This window comes from Hydra viridissima, unplaced genomic scaffold (assembly GCF_058129835.1).
Source record: "Hydra viridissima isolate aposymbiotic clone 2 unplaced genomic scaffold, HvirCarnegie_v1 scaffold_4, whole genome shotgun sequence".
Taxonomy (NCBI): domain Eukaryota; kingdom Metazoa; phylum Cnidaria; class Hydrozoa; order Anthoathecata; family Hydridae; genus Hydra; species Hydra viridissima.
Window position 1 is genome coordinate 13,535,760 of NW_028324303.1, and position 25,216 is coordinate 13,560,975.

General features: G+C 28.7%; 1 protein-coding gene across 1 annotated transcript; it reads right to left on the bottom strand.

Moving 5' to 3' along the window:
• Positions 1–3,950: 3,950 nt before the first annotated feature.
• Positions 3,951–15,081, bottom strand: LOC145182872 (serine/threonine-protein phosphatase 2A 56 kDa regulatory subunit epsilon isoform-like). Its single transcript, XM_090086457.1, has 13 exons — positions 13,644–15,081; positions 13,286–13,482; positions 11,789–11,890; positions 9,586–9,678; positions 9,023–9,153; positions 7,913–7,972; positions 7,492–7,600; positions 5,619–5,672; positions 5,463–5,513; positions 5,242–5,361; positions 5,005–5,132; positions 4,775–4,876; positions 3,951–4,454 (listed from the first exon to the last, which is right to left on the bottom strand). The coding sequence occupies exons 1-13, from the start codon at positions 13,816–13,818 to the stop codon at positions 4,358–4,360; spliced, it is 1,419 nt and encodes a 472-aa protein (XP_089942583.1). The 5' UTR covers positions 13,819–15,081; the 3' UTR covers positions 3,951–4,357.
• Between the last annotated feature and the right edge of the window lie 10,135 nt (positions 15,082–25,216).

Sequence of the window (25,216 nt, forward strand, 5' to 3'; positions counted from 1 at the left end):
ACCCACAAAATGCAACCCCTTGATCGTGGTGTTTTTGGTCCATTTAAAATATTTTATAATAATGCCATGAATAATTGGATGATATCACCAGGAAATGCTGGTAAACCAGTTACAATTTATGATATATCTTACCTTGTTGGTCAAGCTTATCCTCATGCTTTTGTACCGATTAATATTGTTAACAGTTTTAAATGTACTGGGTTTTTTCCCTTTAATGAAAATATTTTTACTGATATTGACTTCTTAGCTGCAACTGTTACTGATAGGCCAATAGTGGATACTGAAACTTGCATTTCTAATGATAGCAATGAGGTTGAAACCACTCCTGGCAATTTACCATCAACATTGGAAATTGTTTCACCTGAAATAATACGACCTCACCCAAAAGCCAAATTAAGAAAGGCAGCTATTTCAAAAAGACGTAAGGGAAAATCACGCATTTTAACTGATACACCTGAAATGAAAGTTATTTTACATTCAAAATCTAATAATGAACAATGTCAAAAACCTTTTTCAAGACAAATAAAATCCATGGCAAAACAGATTATTTTTAATCAACATTCTGACACAAGTTTAACTAATGAAAGTTTTGATGAAATTGATTTTGGAATAAATATACTTGACAATGAATCAGAAAATAGTGAAATTGTTTCAGGAAGTTTCTTACTTGTCAAGTTAAGTGAAAAGAAATACTCTAGACATTATGTGGCAGAAGTTATTGAAGTTGTTGGTTTAGTTTACAAAGTTAAGTATCTTAAGAAATCAGGAGACAATAAATTTATACGAGAAGATGACAATGTTTATGATGTAGAACTTGAAGATATTATAATGAAAGTTCCATCACCAAGTGTTGGTCATGGATCATCTAGACGCCAGTATCTTATGTTTGATGTTGATCTGACATCTTTTACTGTACAGTAATGTTTTTTAATATAATATATTTTATTTTCATATTTTTCATTGTCTGCATTAAAAGATTTCCTCTAAAAAGCATTATGGTCAAATCTAAATGAATCTGACAACTAAAAATAGTTTTGGTTGGGTTTTAAGAGGTTTCTAAGTTAAAAACCTATTTAGGGGATATTAATCTACTTAGGGCCAGATTTTTTGTATGATCATATCATACAAATTACTTCCTATTGATATCGACATAATTACTTAAAATATAAAACTCCGCCAAGTAAAAGGGTTTTAAAATCGGTAAACTTAGGTACAATGAGTTCATTTCTAATTGCAAGTATAGCAAGTTATAGAAATATATTTTTGCTCTTAAATTATCTAAAAGAGAGTAACAACTTAATTAAAAACATTTTGTACAATTCAATCACATTTGAAGTTTCCAATCTTAACCCGAACCGTCCCATGTAAATAGCATCCAACTGAAAAAAATGTGACTAAATCGAAATAGTACTGATAATTGATGTCATTTTCTTTTATTTACTACAAAAAAACAAAAAAGCAAAATCATAAGGATTATGACCGTAGGTGTTACTTTAAAACACGGCCCTAAGTACAAGGACAATGAATGACCCTTTGTACAAGACTAGATACAAAACAAAATGTATCAAAAAATCCAAACTAAGGGAGACTTATGTAATGCTGCAGTTAGTAGTTATTTTTCAAAGCAAAATTAATAAATTGAATTACAACAAAACGTTTTACTTGAAATTGTAATATAAAAGTGACAAGAAACAAAATTTTACTTTAGACCATCAAAAAATGTTTTTTGGTTATAACTTGCTGCGGCTGTGTCTTTAATTTCTTACAAAATGGTTTTATATAAGCATTTATTGACATGTGGTTGGCTAGAAATTTCTTTATAACATATAGCAAAGCTGTAATATGTCATGATTACTTATTAAAAGTCCAAATAATTCATAAGAACTTATTAATAACATTACGGTCAAAGGAACAACACACCTCGGTCAAAGGTACAACGTACATGTTGTACCATTGACTATTTGAGTACTTTTTTAAAAACGCTCAAAAATGATACTTATTGGTTGAATGAGAAAAAAGTCAAAAGCATAATTTTTGCGCAAAATATAAGAGAATAACATTAACTTTGAATGGTATAAATTGATTCAACCGTCGAGCAAAAAAACGCCCGGAAACAAAAAGTGGTCAGAGGTACAACAGGTTCCCCTATATCAGATAATGGGCAAAAAAAAAAAAAAAATTAGATTAAGTACCGTGGTTTAGTTTTTTTGTATGAAATGTATCGGGAGCAATACTGAATTAAGGGAGATTAGGTGGGGCTATAACTCTGGGTCCCACAGTTTCGGGGGCCCCGATTCAAAGTTTCATCTTATTTTAAAGAAATGAATTTACCCGCTCTTAAATTAATGATAAATAAAATATAAGTTAAATTGCTTTAAATATATCATGTGCAGTGGAGGTAGTTTTTACTTATTTAGTTTTCATATTTGAGACCTGACATGGCCTTTCGTTTTTTTGTATGAGAGTGTAATAAAAATCCTAAATCACTTGCCTCAAAAGGGCTCCCCTGCTTTAAAACAACCCCAGGCCCCTGAAAAGCTTTAGTGCGATACTAACCACGAGGCTACGTAAGGATTAAAATAAGCAATAGAGATTTTAATACTGCATGCAATATATTTATTATAAATTATGACAAAGATTTCCGATTTGTTGTTTTGCCTTAAAATACCATAAGTATCTCAAATCATCGTTTATGGTGTGGTGCTATATTTGAGATTTTATTGGGTGCAATTTTTTGTTAGGCATTCTTTTAATGATATCCAGTAAAACATAGAATATACGATAGCGTAGATGATTATGTGATTTACCAATTTATTAAAGGAATATCATGTTGTATATTACATACCTGTTCTTTGGTAATTACCGGTATATGTTTTTGTTTATAGAAATGTTGGTAATGTTCATTTATAGTGCTATAAGTTGTAGTTATAAATAGCATTAAAAAAAAAAAGAGTTAAATAGTTTAAACAGTTACTAATTTACGACTCAAAACAACACATGCATAAATTGTGTGAATTTGTGCACAATCAGTTGCTACTGCACACTAAAAATAATGGTGTGAATTGAATTTGTGCACAGTTAGTTGCTACTGCACACTAACTGTGTACAAATTCACATAATATTATGCATGATATTATGTAGACATAACAATTGTATACTTTCATAATTACTTTATTATAGAGAAATAAGGTTTAGGTACCTGAGAAAAGAAAACACGAAATTGGCGTAGTTCTTGCCAAAATTTTTTTTTGAAAAAACCGAGTTAAAAAGATCGCAATATAAAAAAATATTCGGCAAAACACCTGTAAAAGTTACAAGGAAAAAATATTCGCATTCTGATTGAGTATATAAAAATATAACGCAATAACGTAAAATTCCTACCGAAGATTGGCGGTTGTGAAATTTTTTTAACTTTTGCCCTAAGATTCGGAGCTAGAGAGTAAAATAAGATAACGGGGATATCTGTCAAGAATAACACAGTTTAAGAGTGTAAGTTGTGGGAGACAAGGAAGGATAAGATGTGTTGTTTGTTGAAAAACCCATCATTTTATTAGGTGTCTAATGGTAAATAAAGTTATTAAGCTATTACGGAAAAACTATTTTAACAACTCAAAAATATAGATTTTTCAACAGGCGTTTGTTTTCAAAAGCCGTAAACAAATAATAAAGCCAATTATTGGCGTACGTGTTTGGTCAGAATTTAGAGAATTTAGAGATTTTTATGGAGTATTTAGAAAATAGTTAAGGAGCTTTGAAACTTGAAATGATGATTACCGTTCCACGTCTCTCTCCCCTCTCTTTTTCTAACTTGTATGCTGCATAATTTTTTTTACTTATGCGAAAAAAAAAAAAAAAAAAAAAAAAAAATCGAAAAAATTTTTACTTCAAAAATCTAGTTAAAAAAAAAAAGACACTTCATAGTAACCTTCTAGTTAACAATGACAACGTAATCATAAACTTGGCTTATTTTTCGACCACCATACAATACAACTGATATGCAAATAAAAAATAATTGAGTATATAGCCTAATCGATGCTATGTACAAAATTAAGTCGTGATTTTATGCTTCTCTTGCTTCAGAGAGTAGATTGATATAAAAAATAGTGATTATACTTTTATAATTGGAATAAAATGGCGTCCATCGGTATTATATTATTTTTAATATTAAGGAAGTTGTCTCGATAGAATGTACAAAACTAGAAGCACGAAGATAAGTTGTACAAAATTAGAGATATTAAATTAAATGTTCATTCTTTAGAAAACGAATATGCTAATGTACAATCGATTTGGAAACAATCTTGTGACGCCTATTACTGACGCAAACGAGCACAACAATTTTCTAAATAAAGAAGTTACGTTAAGTTCCAGGCTCACTGTTATTGCCAGTCTTTTCTAATTTGAGTTTGTCAAGGCGTTTCCACAAATCATCCCGATCTCTTTCTTTCTTCTTCTCCCTAATTAAAACAAAGTGAAATCTTAATTATGTCATAAACACTAAAGAAGGGCCTTTATCAAGAACATTAACGTGATAAGATGTCGGCCTTTCTGTATAAAAAATGACAGGATAAAAATGTTATGTTTTAGAAGAATGTATTTTATAATGGCTTTGAAAAAACTTTATCGAATTAAAAATAGCCTGAACCCAGATGAATGAAAAACTTGCAAAAAAAAATGGCAAAAAAAAAAAACATTTAGTTTGAAACTTTCAAATAGATACAAAAAAAAAAAAAAAAAATGATAATGATAATTTACGATTTAAAAAAAAAAAAATTACTTTTGTCTGTCAGCTTTATAAGATGATGTAAGGTCATCAAATAGCTTGCTATTCATCTCCATAAACGATTTTAACACATTATAAACAAGCGCCACAATAGTCCTACAATAAAATGTAAAATATTTGTGAGCATATAAAAGTATAACCTAAATGATTGCTACTTTACGATTAGCCTAGTGGATTGCATAACATAACTACAACCTATATTCATATAAAGTAAATATACATACTGATTCCAGTGATCTTTAGAAATTCGGTACAAGCACGAGAACATGATTGGAAGTATAACTGCTGAGTTTTCATCAATTAAACTCATTATATACTCATTGTTCCAGAAGTAAAGAGCTCTTTCAGCTACCTATTTTAAATCCATAAAAAGTATTCAATTATCAAAGACCAGTAAACTTGACATTTTTATTTGTACTTACATAATCATTTAATTAACAGATAAATACATTTAAAGTTACCTGAAAATGGGGACTTGAGACACATTTAGCTATCTTTTTAAAAAGTGGTTCCATAACTTTTTGAAACTGACTTGCTTCAATGGCATCTAATATTTCTTCAATTTCACCCAAAAACATCACCTAAAGTAAACATTAATTTATAGTAATGCAACTTCTCGGCTGAAAACTCAGTAATAAAAGGTTTATAGACCTTATGGAAAAATAAGGAATGGGCAAACCACCTCTTTTTGACTACATGTTTTTGGCCAATACTTTAACAAACCCATTATCACCTAAAAAAGGGAAAATTTCAAGAAAGTTAGTTGATTAAAAATTGTTTAAGTAGAAATAATGAAAAGATAAAGAAAAACAACTAAATTTGCTCATTGAAAACTCACCGGTTCAGTAAGTGTTGAGTCTTTCTCTAAAAACTGCACCACACAGTATGCCAGCTATAAAAGAAGGTATTAGAAGATGTACCCTACTGACAAAAAGTTTGAGGCAGTATATGTAGATAGTGTATTACAATGTTTTTTTGTTATATTGTATTATATTGTTATATTTTATTACTATTGTATTATATTGGTATATTGCATTATATTGTTTTTTTGATAACATTATCTCAATATTTTGCTTACAAAATTTGAATTGCATTGATATTGTGATTTATCATAAACAATGATGTTATGACTACTGATGTGTGAGTTTTGAGTTCTTTATCTGCTTATTTTAGCAGTCTAAGAATAAGCACAAATAATACATGCTTACACAGTAGGAGAATAATAGGAACAACGTTGCTGTATCTTTTCATTGAAACCCAGAGTTAACTATAGTTTGCAAAATTTTAGAAGTATTTTTAATGTTCAGTTAATATTTATATGCTATTCGTTTTTCTTTTAAATGTATTAATGTGACTATTTTTTAAGTTAGAAATTTTTAGAATTTGTTTTCATACTAAAAAATTTTAAATCCCAAAGTAAATGGGTAAAAGAAAGGAATTTACTGTGACAGAGAAAGAATACTTATTTATGCAGAAGAAGACTATCCCCAAATCTAAATTGCAAAAAAGTTAGAGGTTTCTTGATGCTGCACACAGAGAACTTTACAACAGTTCCAGCAAAGTGGATCACATAAAAGTAAGAAACGATCAGTAAGGTCAAGGAAGACAACAAGAGTTCAAGACTGAGAAATTAAAAACATATCATTGACAGAAAGAAAACTTGCAGCTGAAAAGATAAGAGCGCAGTACAACCAATTTAATGAAGTACTGGTTAGCACATCCATGGTAAAGAATCATTTAAAGAAATTCAGACTTCTTGCTAGAATGGCAGCTAGAAAGTCACTATTGTGTCAAGTTAACAAAATTAAGCAATTAAATTGGACAAAACTACATTTAAATTAAACAACTGAAGAGTGAAATCAAATTGTTTGGACCAATCAGTCAAAATTTGAAATATTTGGTTCCAAACACAGAGTATTCGTTAGACAATTTCCTGGAGAAAGACACTCTGAAAAGTGTTGTGAACCTACAGTTAAACATGGTGGAGGTTCAGTGACTGTTTGGGAGATGTTTTGGAGGTGAAAACGTTGGAATCCTACACAAAATAGAAGGAACTATGACAAAAGAAGGTTACAAGGACATATTAGAAATTATAGCAGTTCCTTCTGGAGAGCAATTATTTGCTCAACAGTGCATTTTCATGCAAGATAACAACCCCAAACATACAAGCAAAATTTGTAACAGTGTTTTGAAGAGCTGCAGCAACAAAAAATCTTAAAATTTATGGAGTGAACACCTCAGTCTTTGGATTTGAATCTAATAGAGCTGCTGTGGGAGGAATTGGAGAGAAAAGTAACACAAAAGCAGCTGTCATCATCAAACAATCTTTGGAATATCTTCCAAACTTCCTGGAGTGAAATACAACCTGTAGCATTATGAAAATTAATTAACAGGATGCTTACAATATGCAGAGCCGCTATTAAAAATCGAGATGGATAATTCAAAGAATCAAAAATATGATTTAAAGATAAAAAGGATATAATACCTAGCTACTAATTCTATTAAGTTTAATTTTATTTTGAAAGTTGCTTTAGAGGTTATAATAACAAAAAAGTATTGTATAACCACTTTTTTATAAAAATATTCAAACCTATACTTATTTGAAGGAATTTTCTATTAATTTGCCACCTATCTCAAACTTTTTGTCAGTAGTGTAAATGATATTTATTTCCATTTTTGTATGCAAAAGAATAGATATTAAAAAGTTAAACCTGTGCATGGTACAGTGAAAGACATCTTGCTTTATGAAGCGGTATTAATACTTTTAATAAAAACTGTTTGTGTTCTGCTTTTAATGGTAATGCAAATCCATTGATAATACTAAAAATAACAGCATTTTAAAAAACATTTAGAAGTAAATTATTAGAAGTTTCAAGGCTGAAAAAATAAAAAACATCCCTGAAACTCTTACAATCTTTGAGTTCTAAATATGTTTAACTGTAAAAAAATATATATATATAACAAACCCCACAATGCAAACAAAAATTTCCTCTAGTAAGATAAAAATTTAGTCACCTGTTTACAACTTTATATACTCAAATCTATAGTACTGATACAATTTGTAAAAAAAAAAAAAACATTTAGAGCTGCAAACATATATTACCATAAATGTACAATAAAAAATTGCCTAACCTTCCTAATATTTCTAATAATTCTCCAACACCACTGAAATGCTCTGTTTCATATATAAATCTGAAGAGGAAAAAAAACAACAAAAAACTACTTAAACAAGAACATGTTCAAATTTTTTAATAAATTAGCCTCAAAAAATTAGTAATGTTAAAAAATTACATTACTATTTTGGTAAATTTTGGTATATATTTATATTTTGTTCGAACTTGTTTTATTACCAAATGTATGGTCATCAAAAAACTCCATCTTATTTTGTTCTAAACGTTGGCAAATTGGGCGGAAAAAAATGTTGCTCTGTTGATAAATGTAATATTAGTAAGATAAAGAATGATGGATATGTAATTGTATTGCAAAAAACAAATTGTTTATTTGTATTTTAATGCAACTTAAATTTTTATTTAGCATTTTAAATTTTGTAAAAAATATTAAACAAAAACATAAAAACAAAAAATAGAAACTTTGATGAGCACCTAAATTTACACAGACCTACAAATTACAGACTGCAGGTTTAAATTATTTAAAAGCTGAAATTATAATTATAACAATATAGATTTTGCAATATAAAACTATAAACATTTCTTGAAACCTTTCACAGAACAACATATGAAAGAAAATAGATTTATTTAACTGACCCTTTCAGTTAAATAAATCAGTTTAACTGAGCCTTTCATTTTTTGCAAACCAACAACTATATTTAATTCATTTTTTAAAGAAAAATTGCACATTAGCTTGTCTTAGAGTTCTGGGTATCTAATAAGAAAAGTATTTCACCAGTGAATAAAAATACTAATTCTATTTAAGTTAAGTTTTATTTTATACCAGAGAGATTTTAAAACACTTTAAAAAAGAAATTTTAAGGTTCAAAATTATAAATAAAAAAAGTCAATAAAAATATGTAACTCAAGATAGTTACATCATTGTTAGTATTTTAAAACTTCTATTAAAAATATCAATGTATTCAGCAGTATTGTATGTATAATGCTGCTATATAAAACAAAAGGTTAAACAAGAACCAAAAATGATCAGCACTTTATTTTCTAGTCTGAACTCAAAATAAAATGGTAGAAAAATAGAAGTTTTTGTCTACAGTGCTTTGGATAATAATCTTACTTGAGAAACATGTGATTTATTTGTTTTCTGATGTAAGCTCGAAGTCCAAGGAACTTTCCATATATTCTGTGTAATACTGTCTTTAAAAATTCTCTTTCTCTTGGATCTTCACTATCAAACAATTCTAGTAACTAAACACAAATTCAAAACATTCAGAACATGCTTTTCTCCATAAGAAATACAAGAGTTAATACAAGAAGACAGTAATTACAACTTTGAATACATAATGTAAAAATGTTAATGTTTTAAATTTTTTAATGTAAAAAATTTTGTCTGACAAAAAATATTTCAACAATTTAAATTTTTTTCTCATATATTTAAAATTTTGAAAGTATAGTTGGTTTTTTAGAATAAAGGTGTTTAAGATAGCAAGTTAGTTTACAACTAAGAATGAGAAAGAATGTAAAGAAATGTCTAAAATATTTGAGAAACCTGTTGCAGTTGGAAAACAATCAGCATCTAATTAGTTGTACATCAAATTTAAATTATCAAGTTATCAGATTTACATGGTTTTTGTATCTGACTAGTTTTTTAAAAAGTGTTATGAAAAACAATTTACATACTTGTAAAACAAACTTTTGATCTATAAATTTCTTTGCAATTGTTGGTTGAAACTCGGGAGACTCTAGGACTCTTAAAAAGAATTCGAACACGACCTGAAAGGTAATTACTATTATACAAAAAATGAACCTATTTTTTACAAAAAATAATAATAAAAGTAGCCTTGATTTACATACAATCTTTACAAGGGAGTATAAAAACTTAAATAGTGAATGTGTTTTACCCTAACAGTTCCATAAATAAGACTGTTAATAGTTTGAATCATTTTCTACAAAATAACGACTATTATGGGTGTAATTCTTACTATGGAAGTAAGAGATTAGGAAAATGTGTACCTAGCTAATTTAGGAAGTAAATCAACAATTCTCAAAATTGTTAGTAATGTTAGTATTTTGTCAAAACATAATTTGCTGATGTTAATTATGTTGGATATAATAATATAATTATAATTGAATTAAAAAGTAGACAGTTATTTGTCAAATTGTTTTATTTTCAATAAATGTTAATACTTTAACAAACTTGAACCAATTCTAAAACCACTGCTTCTGTTTGATTAACTCTGTTAAGCTTTCTGTTCTACAGACTACAATTCAACTACTTTTAGTTTCATTCTTACTATTTTGGATTTTAAAACACTTGGAAATATCTTTAAAAACTGTTAACATTTAAGAGCAAAAAAACTTTGAAATACTTCAGAGATTAAATCATCTTCTTTTCTTTCAGCTGTCTCAACTTATTTGTAGGATTTTTTTTCAAAGCTTACTTTTGATACTGCTGGGTCTTTACTTACTCATTTAATAAAATTGTATCTTTGTAAGGCCAGAATTGAAGAAAGAGGAGGTGCAAAAAAAGAAGTTACTGAAGGCCTTAAACAATTAGCTGAAAATGAGGGGTATGAGGGAAGTGATTTATAATCAAAATTGTAGACATTTTACTTTTTAGGATTTTTTGTATTTCAATGGATTTAAAAGTATGCCTGTTGCTACTTTCATATTAGCTAGTATGAAAGCAACAACAAGGGTGTTAATTGAATTGAGTGAATACATATTTGGACTAGATATTTATTTGTAGTATTTAAAAAGTACTTTTTGTTGCCAGTTTTTTCACATTCATGTTGAAGAAAGATACTTTTACAGAAAATCTTGTGAACTGTCTGATTTTTTCCATGAGAAGAGTTTGGTTGGTGAAGCAAGAAAAGGATTTTCTGAGCAATATTCTCAAAAAGCATGGAATATTTTGGAACCTCAAGTTCAATTAAAGCACTTTATAATAGGTAAATATAAACATTTATATTTAGAAAAAATATTCTTTTTTTTTATTAAATATAAATGTTTATATTTACCTGTATATTTTTATCTATTATTAGCTGTTTCTGCAAAAAAAAATAACGGCCTTTGAAATCTGTATACTTAATGCTAAATTCTTAATGTGTTTAATCCTGCAAGGGGAAAACATCACAAGCATTTAAACAAAAATAACACGAAAAAAAAAAAAAAAAAAAAATTTAATTTTCTCAGACTGGCCTAAAATCACCCTGAGTTGAGACTTTTAACATTGATTTTTAGATTTTCCACCTTCTAAAATAGTCAAGTAATAATATGAATAACCACAACACTTCCAGAATCTAAAACTACTAAACTGTACATTCATCTTTAGGGTGCACATCTTGTGCAAGTAATCTTCTTAAGGTTCATCATCAACTTTGATCATCGTTAAAACAACCACAAAAAAGGTAAAACATCTTAACTAATAACTTTACTTTTTGGAGGTTGTTTTTAAAAGTCAAATTACCAAAAATATCTAGTACCAATCTTGAAATAACTGTTTAGATTGTTTTATGGAATGATGAGATGCTAAACATAATTTTATTTACAATTAAAACTAGAATTCGACTTTGATGAGCTAGAATCATTTTTGGAACATCTTCATGTTACACAGGAATTATAAATAGAATAATAAAAATTTACAGTTTGTTGTTACGATGATGTTAGAAAAAAACTGCAAAATTTACTTCTAGAACCACAACAACTGCAGTAACAAATAAAAAATGAGAAAAGAAGAAAGAGAAGAAGAGGGAAATGAGAGGTGAGAAAGAAACAAACAAGAAATAGCAAACAAATAAGACTTATTTAATAGGAACAGTATAAATACAACTAAACAGTATTGTGAATTTAAATAATATTTTAATTTCTAAAAAATCAAAACCTGAAGATGTGGCCATGAAGCTTCAAGAGTAGGCTCATCCTCCTCAGGATCAAAATCAGGATTGTCTGAAGGTGGTAGTGTTCTAAAGCAGTTATTGGCAACCTGAAAAAAGAGCAAATTAACAAATATTAAAACTAAAATGTGCTAATCACCAGTATTTGTATTGCAGCATTCACTGCCATGTCTTCACATTAGGCAACTCATTAATTTTAAATGTATAAATACATACACATACATGGTAATATCAAATTTTTTTTTTTATCACAAATGAGCTTTTATGTTCTGATTACCTAAATCACATTATTTAAAATTGTTTTTTAACAAAGTCATCCCACACCAAAACATTTATAGTTAAAAATGACATTGAAGTATTAACATATCATAATTAAGACTTGAATAATCCATCAGTCACTGCTTTTGTTAAGTGAATTAAATATTGTTCTATTTTCAGGGGTTGTAGTTTAATATTGTTATCATCATGATTTATAAGAGTGAAAGGATTGTGGAAAAAATGTGGAAACATGAGCACAAATCTTTCTATTGAAGCAACAAGAAGACAAGAAATACCCATAACTGCAACACAAGGCAGTTATACTTAACTTCCACCAAAATGAAACAGTACTGGTCAATACCATTCACTTTTGGAAGATACAAAGGTGAAAAAAGCAAAATGAGTATGATAACTGATGAGCATACTTGTCTAAAAATGTTGGTTTTCAATTTTGATGAAGCTAACAATATCAAATTTATTAAGTTTGATTGAAGTCTACAAGAAAAAAAGGAGAAAAATTTCATCCCTCTAAGAGGGTGTGAAAGCCAAGTATTTCGCAAACTAGACCAAAAGTGACTAAATACCTAAATACCATACTTAATGTCAATAAAAGGAATGACATTAAACATTACTGGGAATGAAATCATTGATAATATCATTCCTAAGACAACTAATTATCAACAGATCTAAAAAATCTTACAACAGTACTGACAAAGTTTGTAAAGGAGAAAGGGACACTACCAGATAAAGATTTCTACATCACATTCAACTAAGATGATGATGAAAGTCTTTTTCAAACAACAAAGCTGCATTTGTATGTTGTAGCCTAACCAAAGATGGAATCAATTTTTCAACACCATTAAAATCAGGTTTTTGGCAAGCAGTTATAATTGGTGAAGAAGTAAAGCTTAAAATAGAATTAATTCTACAAAAAGAGAAACAAATTTTTGTACATTTTAAAAATAATTAAATTTTCAAATAATGAAATTCAAGTAATGTGCTTAAGAGTTATCATGAGAACTCAAATTGGTAATATTAAAATGTAAACTCAAGTTGGTAATGTGCTTAAGAGTTATCAAGAGAACTCAAATAGGTTACATTAAAATGCAACCCAAATTGGTTATCATAAGATATTCTAAAAGAACTGGAAAATAGAATATATATACATGCACATATACATACATAAATGTAAAATATTTTTAAATTTGTCAACAAAAAACACTTACCATTCTCACAATTTCAGGGTAGACAGGTTCAGTTAATACTCCTCGTTCAGATGTAATATAATCAACCAACTCATTTAATGTTCCTCGCTTTACTTCTTTACCTCTCAAATCGCCAACAGGATCCATAAAGTCAAAAACTATGCAACACTGCTGTAATTTTTTAATGAACAAGTCCTGCCTCTCTTGTGAAGGAGCATCTGAAACAAATGCATGCATACAAATTAGGATAATTCACAATTCATGTTCTTATATTACAGTGTTTTCTAGGAATAATTTTTTTAAGTGCCTAAAGTATTTAGATTAATTAAATAGAAATAAACATGAAAACACTTTAGGTCAGAAATCAAATATATAATACCTTTAAGCAATGTGAGAGGCTGTAATTCAGTTACAGGTGTTGTTTTAAATCTAGATGAACCTTGTTGTTTTTTTTGATTTTTGACTATTTTTTTAACAGAAGATTTTCTGGTGAACGGATCAATAGAGTTAGCCTCCTTACTATTCGGCTGGATAGCTGGAGCTCCATGTGGCATGGTGTAAAGTTAGCACACAGGTTAAAAACCCAGTATTTGTTTATTCATGTATTGAGTATCTAAAGTTTTTTTTAAAAAAAGGAAAATCAGCACCTTTAAACACTATATTATTTAAAACTTGTGAAAAATGTGTTACAAAAACAAAAAACATATATTTTAAAAATTTATAAACATTAGTAAGAATAAAACGAGTATTCTTTTTACTAACTTTATAAAAAGAAAATTTGAGTTCTTAAAAATGGGATTTAAATTTTAAAAAAGTATTGTTCTTAAAATTGTTAAAATCTTTCTATATTTTCTATGTTAGCAGGAATAGATTTGTATTTATAGCAAAATGAATTTTATTTGAAAATCAATTTTAAACTTGAACATTAATTGCAAATTAACATTGAACATAGTAATATTTCTTAAATGTGTAAGTTGTAAGAGTGGGAAGGAATTCCAATATAATATATTTTGTAATGATACAGAGATAGTAAACAAAGCCTCAGAAGTCAATGACATGTGTAGAGCAATACTTGCATTCAAAAATAAATTTAATTTGTAATTTATTAAGTCTGTAATGACACAGAGAAAATAAACAAAGTGCCACAAGTCATCAACATGTATGGGCATGTATAGACAACACTTGCATCTAAAAAGATGTTTATTTTGTTATATTTATGTTTTCTGTTATGACATTGAGAGAATAAATAACCAAACTTTGATCAACACTACTAAATGTATTTAGTCTTTAAGATTATTTTTTGATATGTCAAGCAGTATTCATTTTAAAAAATCAATTCTTTTATTTTTTATTTTATCCCAAGAAGAAAACAATGCCACAACTTCTATAAAAAGATTATTAATTTACATACTACATTAGTAGACAATATTAAACAATAAAATAAAATTACATGATTTTTTCCTTTAAGATCTCTTTTACAGATATAATAAACATTCTGGAAGTATTTATTTATGTAAATGAAAAAATTTTTGGCACTTGTTGAATTAACATAAATTTACATATTAATGTCCAAAGCATTCACACAAGTGCCAAGTGTAAACAAAAGAAAAAAAGTTCCGATTTGCAATTAACATTTGTATTTCTCAGAAACAAACAAATATTCAATAGGTATAAGGAACAAACCATTTTGATATACCAGCTGCCTTCTTTTAATAACTGACCTAATTATAGTAGGTATATAGCAACCAAAACTATCCTCACTATAATTTGTCATTAACAGAGGGTAATACAGCTTTACTTGCCACATAAAAGTGTAAGAATATGTATAATTATAAACATGTGTTTAAATATGTTTATATAGATATACATATATATTTTTTATATAAATGTATTATAGATTGTGTATTTATAAATATATATTACTACCTATTACATAACTTGTTTATATAATGTAATTATAGGTTTATAATTTCATAACTTGATTATTTTTATGCACATAACTACATAAAAAGTAAAATTTGGACAAATATTACAACTATTAATAATAATCTACCAGGTATGTTATTTTCACACTTGCAATTAGGAATAAAATTTTAAACTTTTTATCACATTGCTTTGAAAGTTTTTTCGAAGGAAAAAAATTTTATCATCTATTTTAGGTCACACACAATTTAAAAAAGATAAAGTACATATAAAAACAGTAACTCTTTAAAAAGCCATTAGACAGAATTGCTTTTATGTATACAAAATTCTTCTTTCGAATATCTATTTCCAAAGAGGAGGTCATTTTGAATCAACAGTAGTTGCAGCCCATAGTGGAGATAATAAGACTCCTGCATTATTAAGAATTAACTCCCTAATAAAACTTTTCAAGGCGGTGTGTTTTTATCTAAATGAATAAAAAATCATGTTAACATCATTTACTACGTATGCTTACTAATACTTCAATATATTTAGAACAAAAGTTTTCAGATTTTAAGTTTGAAAACAATCCACTATAATTAAGATTATAAGCATTTAATTTACGAGCAAAAAAAAAAAAAAAAGGAGAAACTTAAAGAAACCTTCTGGTCTTTAGCAAGTTTTATTGACCAAACGATTTTTTAGTAAAGTATAAGAATTAACTGCGGAAATAGAGGGGGGAAACTTTTACGTTAAAAGTTTTATGGCAAATTAAATGATGAAAATAGCTAAAATATTAAAATAAAGAAAGTAGTTATCATGAAACATTGAATTACATAATTTTTTGAAGTTATGTTGTGAAGGCATATGATACTCTAGACCATGTACACGAAATTAATGGAATTCTCACTTAAATGATTTACTTAGAAAATTAATGTAAAAAAAGATTAATTCTTATCAATTTTTATTCATTTCTATCTCCACTGAATAATTAACGCATTTAATGGTGTTCGTTGATGACACTAACCACTTTCTTCTATATAAAATTGAATCATTTAAATGATTATTAAAGTGATTGAAAATAAATAAAAATTTCCCTGTTTTTTTAGAATATTTTTTTTGACTTGATCAATTTCGACTAAATTTAAAAACGGTGAAATACTCAACTTCTACACTGAACGAGTTTTACCAAAAAGAAATTTGTAAAAAATTTTTCAAAGATATTTTGAGCAAGTAGTTTTATATGTAAAGTGGAAGAAGAAGCTGATAACAGGAAATTTCTCTAAGTTTCTTATCTCTCACAGGTGAGGGATCTCCTGTAGGAAATAAGGAAGTTTCCATTTCATGTTTCCGTCGCTGGATAAATAAGGAGGTTTTTAGTTTAAATCCTTCGAAAACGACTGTTTAGTGGTTTCCGCAACTACAAAAAAGGAGAGAAAAAACCAAATTGAAGGAACAAAAGAAAAGATAAAATCTTTTTTTGTCTCCCCATCAGTGTATTAAAAAGAGACAAAGAGCCGTAAGTTTAATGTCTAGAAGAAAAGTCTGTATTTTAAAAGATTTTTTTTCACGACCAACTGCATGACATCGCGAGTAGATTAACAGATCAATGAACCACACTACCATCCACACCTCACCCCTACACCTGATATTGATATAATTGTTAGGACCTTCTTTGCAAAGTGCAAGCAGAGAAGAATTTCATTTTCATATACGTAAATTATATAATTATTATCTATCCTAATTATGCAACATTAATTGCCTTAATTTATCCGCTGTTAGCTAACTTAATTATTCATTATCTGTGCATTTTTAAAATCTGCAACGAAAAAAGAATTTTGAATAATATTTTTATAAAACATTCATTGCAGATTTAAATTTTTTTTTTTAAACTTGCCAGTATGTGACGAAATCATAAATTAGGGGATTAGAGAATTATTTATTTTTTGTTGTAATGGACAGCGCGTTTTTATTAAAGATGTTTATGTAACTTTGTTATATACAGACAAATTCAAGTTTATATAAACTCATCGTCATCATTTAAAGAAAATTTTATATATATTGAGTCTAAAAGAGTTATTCGAAAAAAAGTTTAGCGAAATTTCTCTCTGTGATTATTGAATTTTCAAGTAATTTACTAGATTATAGAACTTAAAGATCAATCATTGAGGAGGCCAGTGTAAAATCTTCCCTCTCCCAACCTGGTGGGGTCTCTCTGAGTTAGAAGCCCCAAAATAGTTTTTTTCGCGGATTATAATTTTAATTAGACTATATAATCTCCTTGTGATTGTGAAAAGTAACGATTTTCCTCTTTCAAATCATTGTAGCAAGATTTTGCTGACAAAACAGATTTTTCCATTAAACTTAGCTTCTATATGTCTCTGTGTATGTGTGTCTAGAAATAATTTTGTTATTAAACTGTTTTATACAGATGTATAAAAAAAAAAGTCAAATAACAAAAGTACAATTTTACTTCTACATTTTCATTTTTTAAATTGAGTCAATAAGAAACAGTAAAAACTAAAAGAAGTGGAAATCTGAGCAAAACACACACTTGTGCACGCGCATTTATATGTATATAACTACTGCACTGTTTTGCAATCAAATTGAAATATTTCTTAAAAATGATCTTATCTGAATTGCGAAATGTTAACTTTTTAGTTATGGGAAATTAAATTTTAATATTGATTGAAAGCATTTTGAGATTGTATGCGAATTTTATTGTTTTTAAATGGTTCAGTTTCATCGCAGTTTTTTGTTGGTAGGAACATCAACATTGAACCCAGGGTTGCTCACAACTTTAAAAACATTAAAGTTTTAAAGTTTGTTTAATTTGACAACAAGCTAAAAAGTTTGAATGTTGTTTTTTTTTTTGTTTTTTTTTTATGCTCCATAAAAGCGCATCTTAAAATTTATCAACCTTCATTTGACGGCGTCAATAAAACTAAAAAGTTGGCAGATGTTTTCATGAATTTAAATGTAAAAATAATTTTTGTGGGTAGTGTGTAATAGTCCAACCTTGTTCTCAGGACTAATAGTCTAATAAACACGCTTGCTAAATATAACTTTTTCTGAGCTTCAAACGAAGTCCTGGAAACATAGTTAGGAATGGGAAGGAAATAGTGTTACGATTACTGAGATTATTATATTTAGTGAATTCAATAACTTTAAATCATAGGATGTTTCTTATAGTCCCTACATTTTTTGTTTTATCCACAATTAATGCAAAAGTAACATTGATAAAAAAAAAAAATTCCTTACGCAATTCTTTAGTTAACGCTGCCAATAAATAGGTTGTGAAATCCCTCACAAAAAGGGTTCTTTTTTTTTTGGATGGAAGATTAAGACTTTTTTAAAATTATGTTTACATTAGTCAAAATTAAAAACATAATTATGAAATACAAATGAAAAAGATATATATCGCTGATATGCAGTTTTAATAACAATCTATAACTTTTGAGTTAAAAGGAAAATCTTTACTTCCATTTTCCACGTATGAATAATAGATTTTAAAATACAACTTCCATTCGCCATCTTGAAAGTATTAGGTTTGAGAAGAACGTTTTTCTGCTTTGTTTATCTTGATGGCGTTAAAATGTCACGAATCTCTAACAAAATCTTCAAACTTTCCGCCCTTATATATAGATAGTAAATATAAGGACAAAGAAGGATCAATATGCTTCTTTAGCACCTGATGATTGAAATAAAAACAAAAACGAAAAGGAAAACCATGTTTTTTTTTTTGTTTTTTTTTCAAATACCATAGCGCCGATGATGGTTTGGTTTGTTGACTTTTTTCTAGATTCTTTGAACTTCTTCCACGTTTTTCTTGATTTTTTGATTTGACTGACGCATTTTATCAAACTTTATATTTTACAAAATGAATCCAATTTTTGAAGCATCGCGAACTGCTATTTTATTCATTTTAAAACTAATTTTCTTTTCCAAATCAACAACAAAAATGCTTTGAAATGTAGTAGTAACAAACAAATTAAATGTAGTACACGTAGTCACGGGGTATTTTTTATGTTGGTTTGAAGCTTGTCTAATCCATTTGGCATTTTTTAACAAATAAAAATAAAAATTCGTGTTTTACTAATCTCTGTTTAACATGAATTTTAGTTTATAAACTGAAGGGGACCTAATTTTAACCTTAAAAAGGAGTAGGTTCGCTTAATTATGACTTCACAGCCACGAAACCGATTATTTCTTCTCAGCAACTGACGCCTATTTCCGTTAGATTCTCAATGCTAACTAAAGAAGTGCTTTTAAATTGTGTTTTTAGATGCTTTAGAAAAGAAAAAGAGGCTGATAAAATTTGTTAGAGCATATGAAAAAAGACGGAGCTTAAAACGTGAGTTTTATTAGTGGTCGAAATATAAAGCATTTAAAGAAATAAAAACTGCGTTATTTATCAAGTTGCAAAAAATAAAAGAAAATATATTAATTAATAAATCATGTTAGGTTATCAATACAGTTTTTTCCATCGTTATTTATGGATAATCGTTTTAAAAAACAGCTGGTGTTTTGAAAGAGAATGACTCCGTTTGAATAGCTTATCAAGACGAAGAAAACCAACAATGGAAATCAAGTAACAAGTTTTGAAGTTGTGCACTTAGAAAGTCTAATCAGACTAAACAATTGGCTTAGTTGGAGATAATTCAAGTAATTTTTCTAATTCGAGTAATTTTGATTTCAAAACAAAAAAAAACAAGAACAACAAAAAAAATCAATGTTTTTCTCTTCAACCCGATAGTTGGTTTTGTTTATGACAAAACCGAGTATGATTCTTGTAGTTCTTCTACACACTATTGCGTTAATGATTGGTGGAATATCAAATTTTCTGTTACTTCAGGCAGTAATAATTAGCCGTCCATTGAAATCAAAGTTTTACACAATAGTGATGAATATAGCAGTAGCTGACTTGAGTTTTGGTCTTTTAATTAACTCGTCAACCATTGTAATGGCTATTTATAATGTTGATAGCTGGCATTATGAAGTGTTATCGAAAATTCACAATGTAACCGGAATATTTTTGTGCAGTGCTGCTATAGTTTTTTCGGCTTTATTAAATTTCGACCGGTTAATATTTTTAAAATATCCTGAAAAGTATAAAGTTATATCAATAAAAAGCCAAATAAGCTTTATTTACTTTTGTTGGTGCTTTGAATTAACATTTGGTTTATTGTCGTTGGCATTACGCGTTGATTTGGTGCTGCTTTTACTATCAATAATTGTGATCTTTCCCGCGCTGTCCGTCATATTTCTTACTGTTATATCATATTGGCTTAATTTAAAACCGTCAAACAATTGTATTGCACTTCGTCAAAACGAAAAGGAAGCAATAAGTGTATCTTCGTCATGGTCTGAGTCGACGAGCATTAGACAATTTTCTTTACCAACTTACACTGTCGTTCCTGGAGTAGCAACAGTTGACACACTTACATTTTGTTCTTTGAAAAATAATATCCGGAGAACAACAAATCTTACAATGGAAAGTGAAAAAATACACAAGTTCAGGTTCGGGATCGGCTACTATGAACTAAAAATCGTTTCAAACTTGTTTGCAATTTCCATGGTTATCTTGATATTTTGTCTACCATTAGCAATATGTTCGTTTTACCTGTATTTCTGCATTTCGTGCGGACCTTTAAAAAAAGTTTATGTAAAACAGATTATTGTGATAATAATGTCTTACAGTGCAGTTGCACGGCCGTGTGTTGTTATATGCAGATTGCCTAAAATGAGAAACACACTGAGAAGCTTTTGGAAAAACAAATTCTTTACAAAAAACCTGTATTTAGTGAAGGATTAAAATCCAACGGTACATAAAAAGCTCAGATAAATCAGCTATAGATTTATACGAGTAGTTATACTATTTACCTGACAAGCTATACAGAGAGGTTATATTTTTTTAAACCTACAATTGATTGAAAATACCTACGGTTACTCAAAAACGAAAATCATGTGCTCAATAAACTCGATCTGCATCAAAAGGCTCGATGTGCAAAATTCCAAGAATAGAAAATTAAAACCATTACTTCACTGCTCTAGAAAGAAAACGAACAGAAATATTTTTCACGTTAAATTATAAATCAGAATAAAAAAAAGTTCAGACAAAAAACTGTTTATAACTAAGTAAGACGTAGCAATTTTAACATGCTTAATGGTTTACCAAAAGATTCATTTTATTATTTGGAGTTAAATAAATTTTTTGCCACTAAAGTTTGGTTTTCGAAGAGCAAATGAAATTAAATATGAATACAGGTAGTGGGTACAAATTTTTTTTTGCCAAAAACCGTTTTGTTTAAACTATCGTTTAGGAAGCGTGTAAAGCCCATATACTTTTTTGCTGTTCATAGGAGTTCAGTCTGATTTTTTAGTTCGTTTAATTTTTGATAAATACGAAGATTTAGACATTTTATAATATTGACGTCTATCACTACAATGTGGAGGGGTACTTTAATACGCATAAACATATACATGTATTTGTAGGTGTATATTTTTTATTTCTGGTTTCTGTTTCATAAGGATTTATCTGTCGTAAATAAATGCAAAGCCCATCTAATATAATATCCTCTTTTAATATATGTGATGATACAAACTAATCAATAATAATGCGTTTTTTTTAACTTAAAGAATCTATAGCTTAATAATTCAACACGCGATTTAAAAATAATCAAATCTTTTAACTCAGAAAGAAAAAAAAAATTCCTATTTTAACAATCTGATAACCAAACCTTTTAAATTGCGAAACTCAAAGATAAGTACTATTAAAGTCTGCAAGCTGCAACTTCTAAAAAACATACCTTTTTAGGGCATTCGGTTAAAGATTTGCACATTTAAATGTAACTTTAGAGTCTAACGGATTGTATTTTTGGTTAAATTTGATACAATTTGATAAAAATAATACTAGTTATGAATAAAATATACACCTTTGGACCTTAATTACATGGTGTATACTGCTGAATTCATTTTTATATTTTCATTAAAACCCCTTTTATGCAATATTGTGTACTTGATGTCTGAGCATTTTACTAAATAATATATTTAGAAGCCAAAAAAGGGTCTTTTGGATTTTAAGGGGCAAGAACACGAAGTTACTTCCCGTATACAACGCGGTAATTAACCCATTGAAGTTTATATAGCCAGGTTGAGTGATAAATATGATTACTTCTAAAACTATTAATTTTCAGTATTTTCAACGACTGAAGTCTACAACATGTAAACATTACGTTTTGCTTAAAAATTACCATTTAAAAATCCAAGAGGAAAACTGTAAACAAGTAGTATAGATCCTTCACTTCGGTTTAAAAAAATTGTGAAGACATTTAAAGTATCAAGAAAGACTCTTTGCATCATCACAAAGTGTCTGGTTAGCAATGACAATCTTAAAAGAAAACCCAGAAGTAATGTCAATTTCAAGTTGCTACCAAAGCCTTCGTGCCCAGGGTGAAGACATCAAGTGGAATCCCTTCAAAATCATTAGGACAATGAATTTGTATGAAAAGACTGTAAGATGGGTTATCAAAGTTCGTGCTTGACCCAAATCTTGAGCTAAAAATTTTCTTTGAGAAATATTTCACCATAAACCAGGTTCATATCAGCAGAAAAAGCAAGTAAATCTCTAGCTTAAAGGTTGAAGACGTCTCTGATGATAATAAAACAATAAATCAGATAAACACCTTAACCAGGTTATGACCTTTGACTTGGTTGCTTCAAACGACCACAAAATGGCCCCTGTCATTCAACAAACTTACTCCAAGACTGGCTGAAATACAATACCAATTCTAAGAAAAATTTGTGGCCACCATTGACTTGAATCCATTGGATTTCTCCGCATAAGATAAGTTCAAGCAGGTACTTGTATCAAACAACACCTAAACTTGGAGGCTGTGATTGAGGCTCAAGGAGAGTCAATTTCTAAATCTTGAAGAGTATGCTTTGTATTTATTTATTTATAATTGTTATTAATTTCATTTAAACTTTGTTATCAATCTGTAAACTGCTGGAAGCAAAAATAAAAATGGGGACATAAACATTACTAAAAAACATTTAGGAGGGTGTGGGTTGGTGCCCCTAATTTCCACAGTGTATATATATATATATATATAAAAGGGAGTAACTCAAATTTTTTTGTAAACATAATTGTGCAAAAGTTTATAAACAGTTCGATCCCCCATTAAAAAAATCAAAATTTCATCAAAAAAAAATGTATTTATATTAAAATTAATTTACTAGAGATAATATTTAACTTAAAAAAACAATGGGAAAGTCAAAGGAATTGTTAAAAGAAAAGAAAATTTCAATAATACGTGCTGTAAAGAAGGATTCCTTTTAAGCAAATTTTTGAGCTTTATAGTTTGACAAATCAACAATTAGCGTACGTCCTGGCCAAAGATAACTACAGAACATCAAGATAGAACTTTGGTAAAAAAATCAAGACAAGATTCCCGCAGAAGTGCAGTCGAATTAAATAGCATTTTGAATAATAATTATGTTGTTAAGTGCAGCGTAGATACTACAAAACATCGCCTGCGTCAGCATAATTTGTTGAGTCATTGTCCTGCCAAGAAACCATTAATATTATAAAATAATCGCTCAGTCCAAATGAGAATTGCAAAAGATCGTTTGGATTGGACTTCAAAAGAATGGTTGAAAGTATTATTCAGTGACATATCAAAACTTTGTATGTTTAGTAGCAGTGGTATTAAGAACATGAGGCGTCCGAAAGATGAAAGATTTGCTCATAGGTATTAAATGCCAACAGTTAAACGTGGTGATAGCAATATAATAGTTTGGGGATCTTTCAGTCGTTATTCTATTGGTCCACTTCATCGTTGAGAAGGCATAATGGATCAGAATGTATATTTATATATAATCAAGAATGTTATGCTACCCCATGGAAAGGACAAAATGCCTCGTGGTTGGATTTTCCATCAAGACAACAATCTAAAGCACCGTGCAAGTTCTTTAAAACTTTTTTTAATTTGAAAAAAATCCCTAATTCGGTTTGGCCTTCTCAAAACCCAGATTTAAATCCAATAGAACATCTTTGGGAACAATTCGATCGCCAATTGAAAGGCGAAAAACCGACCAACAAAAATGACTTATTCCAGATGCTTACGGATTGTTGGGCAAATATCCCAAGAGATATTCTTACCAATTTTGTTGACTCTATACGTTGTTGTTTTTAAGCAATATTAAAATCTAGAGGCTATCCAAAGGAATTAGAAATAATATCTCTTTTTTGAATTTTTTCATTTGTTTATAAACTTTTGGACGATTATGTTTTCAATGAAGTTTGAATTTCTCCATTCCATTATAAGTTATCATTTTTTTATGTAATCACATTATAGGAACAATTGTTGAAAATTCCATTCATTTTCAGTGAAAAATCAAAAAGTTATGATAAAAAAATTGAAAAATTTAGTTGTTTATAAACTTTTGCACGCTACTGTATGTATATGAGGGCTTCTTGAGACCCTTCCAAGAGTTGCCCGAATGAAAGAATGCAGGTTTTAGTAACTTCCGATTTATGTACAAGAATTTTGTGCACACTAACAGGCATATAATACCATGAATAAAGATTCAGATTCAGAGTTTTGGTCTGAGAACAAAGTTTTTCAAACTCAATTCAATTAATACCATAGCTGGAGATAATGTTAATAAAATACTGAAGCTTTAAATGAAATCAATGCCTGATCACGTAATCTCGCCAATTAACTCCTGCTTCATAAAGAACCTGCTAATTGTGTTTCCTGTGTTCCCTAAACCTAGTTAAGGTTTGTCTTAAATGAGCTCCATACGTTTTTAAATTTTTGGTTGATTTTTTCTGAATTTTGTTGTACACTAGGTTTATCTTCATCACTTCTAACTTGACAATTTTTTTATTTTTCAAACGAATGTGTAACAAGCACTCAAAGAAACTAATCCGCATGAGAAAAGTAAACAAAACCGCAGTGTTTTCATTATTCATCATTTTAGCAGTCGCGGTAAGTAATGACCACTTTCGCGTCTGTTTGTAAGAATGACAAGTACATTCAGAAT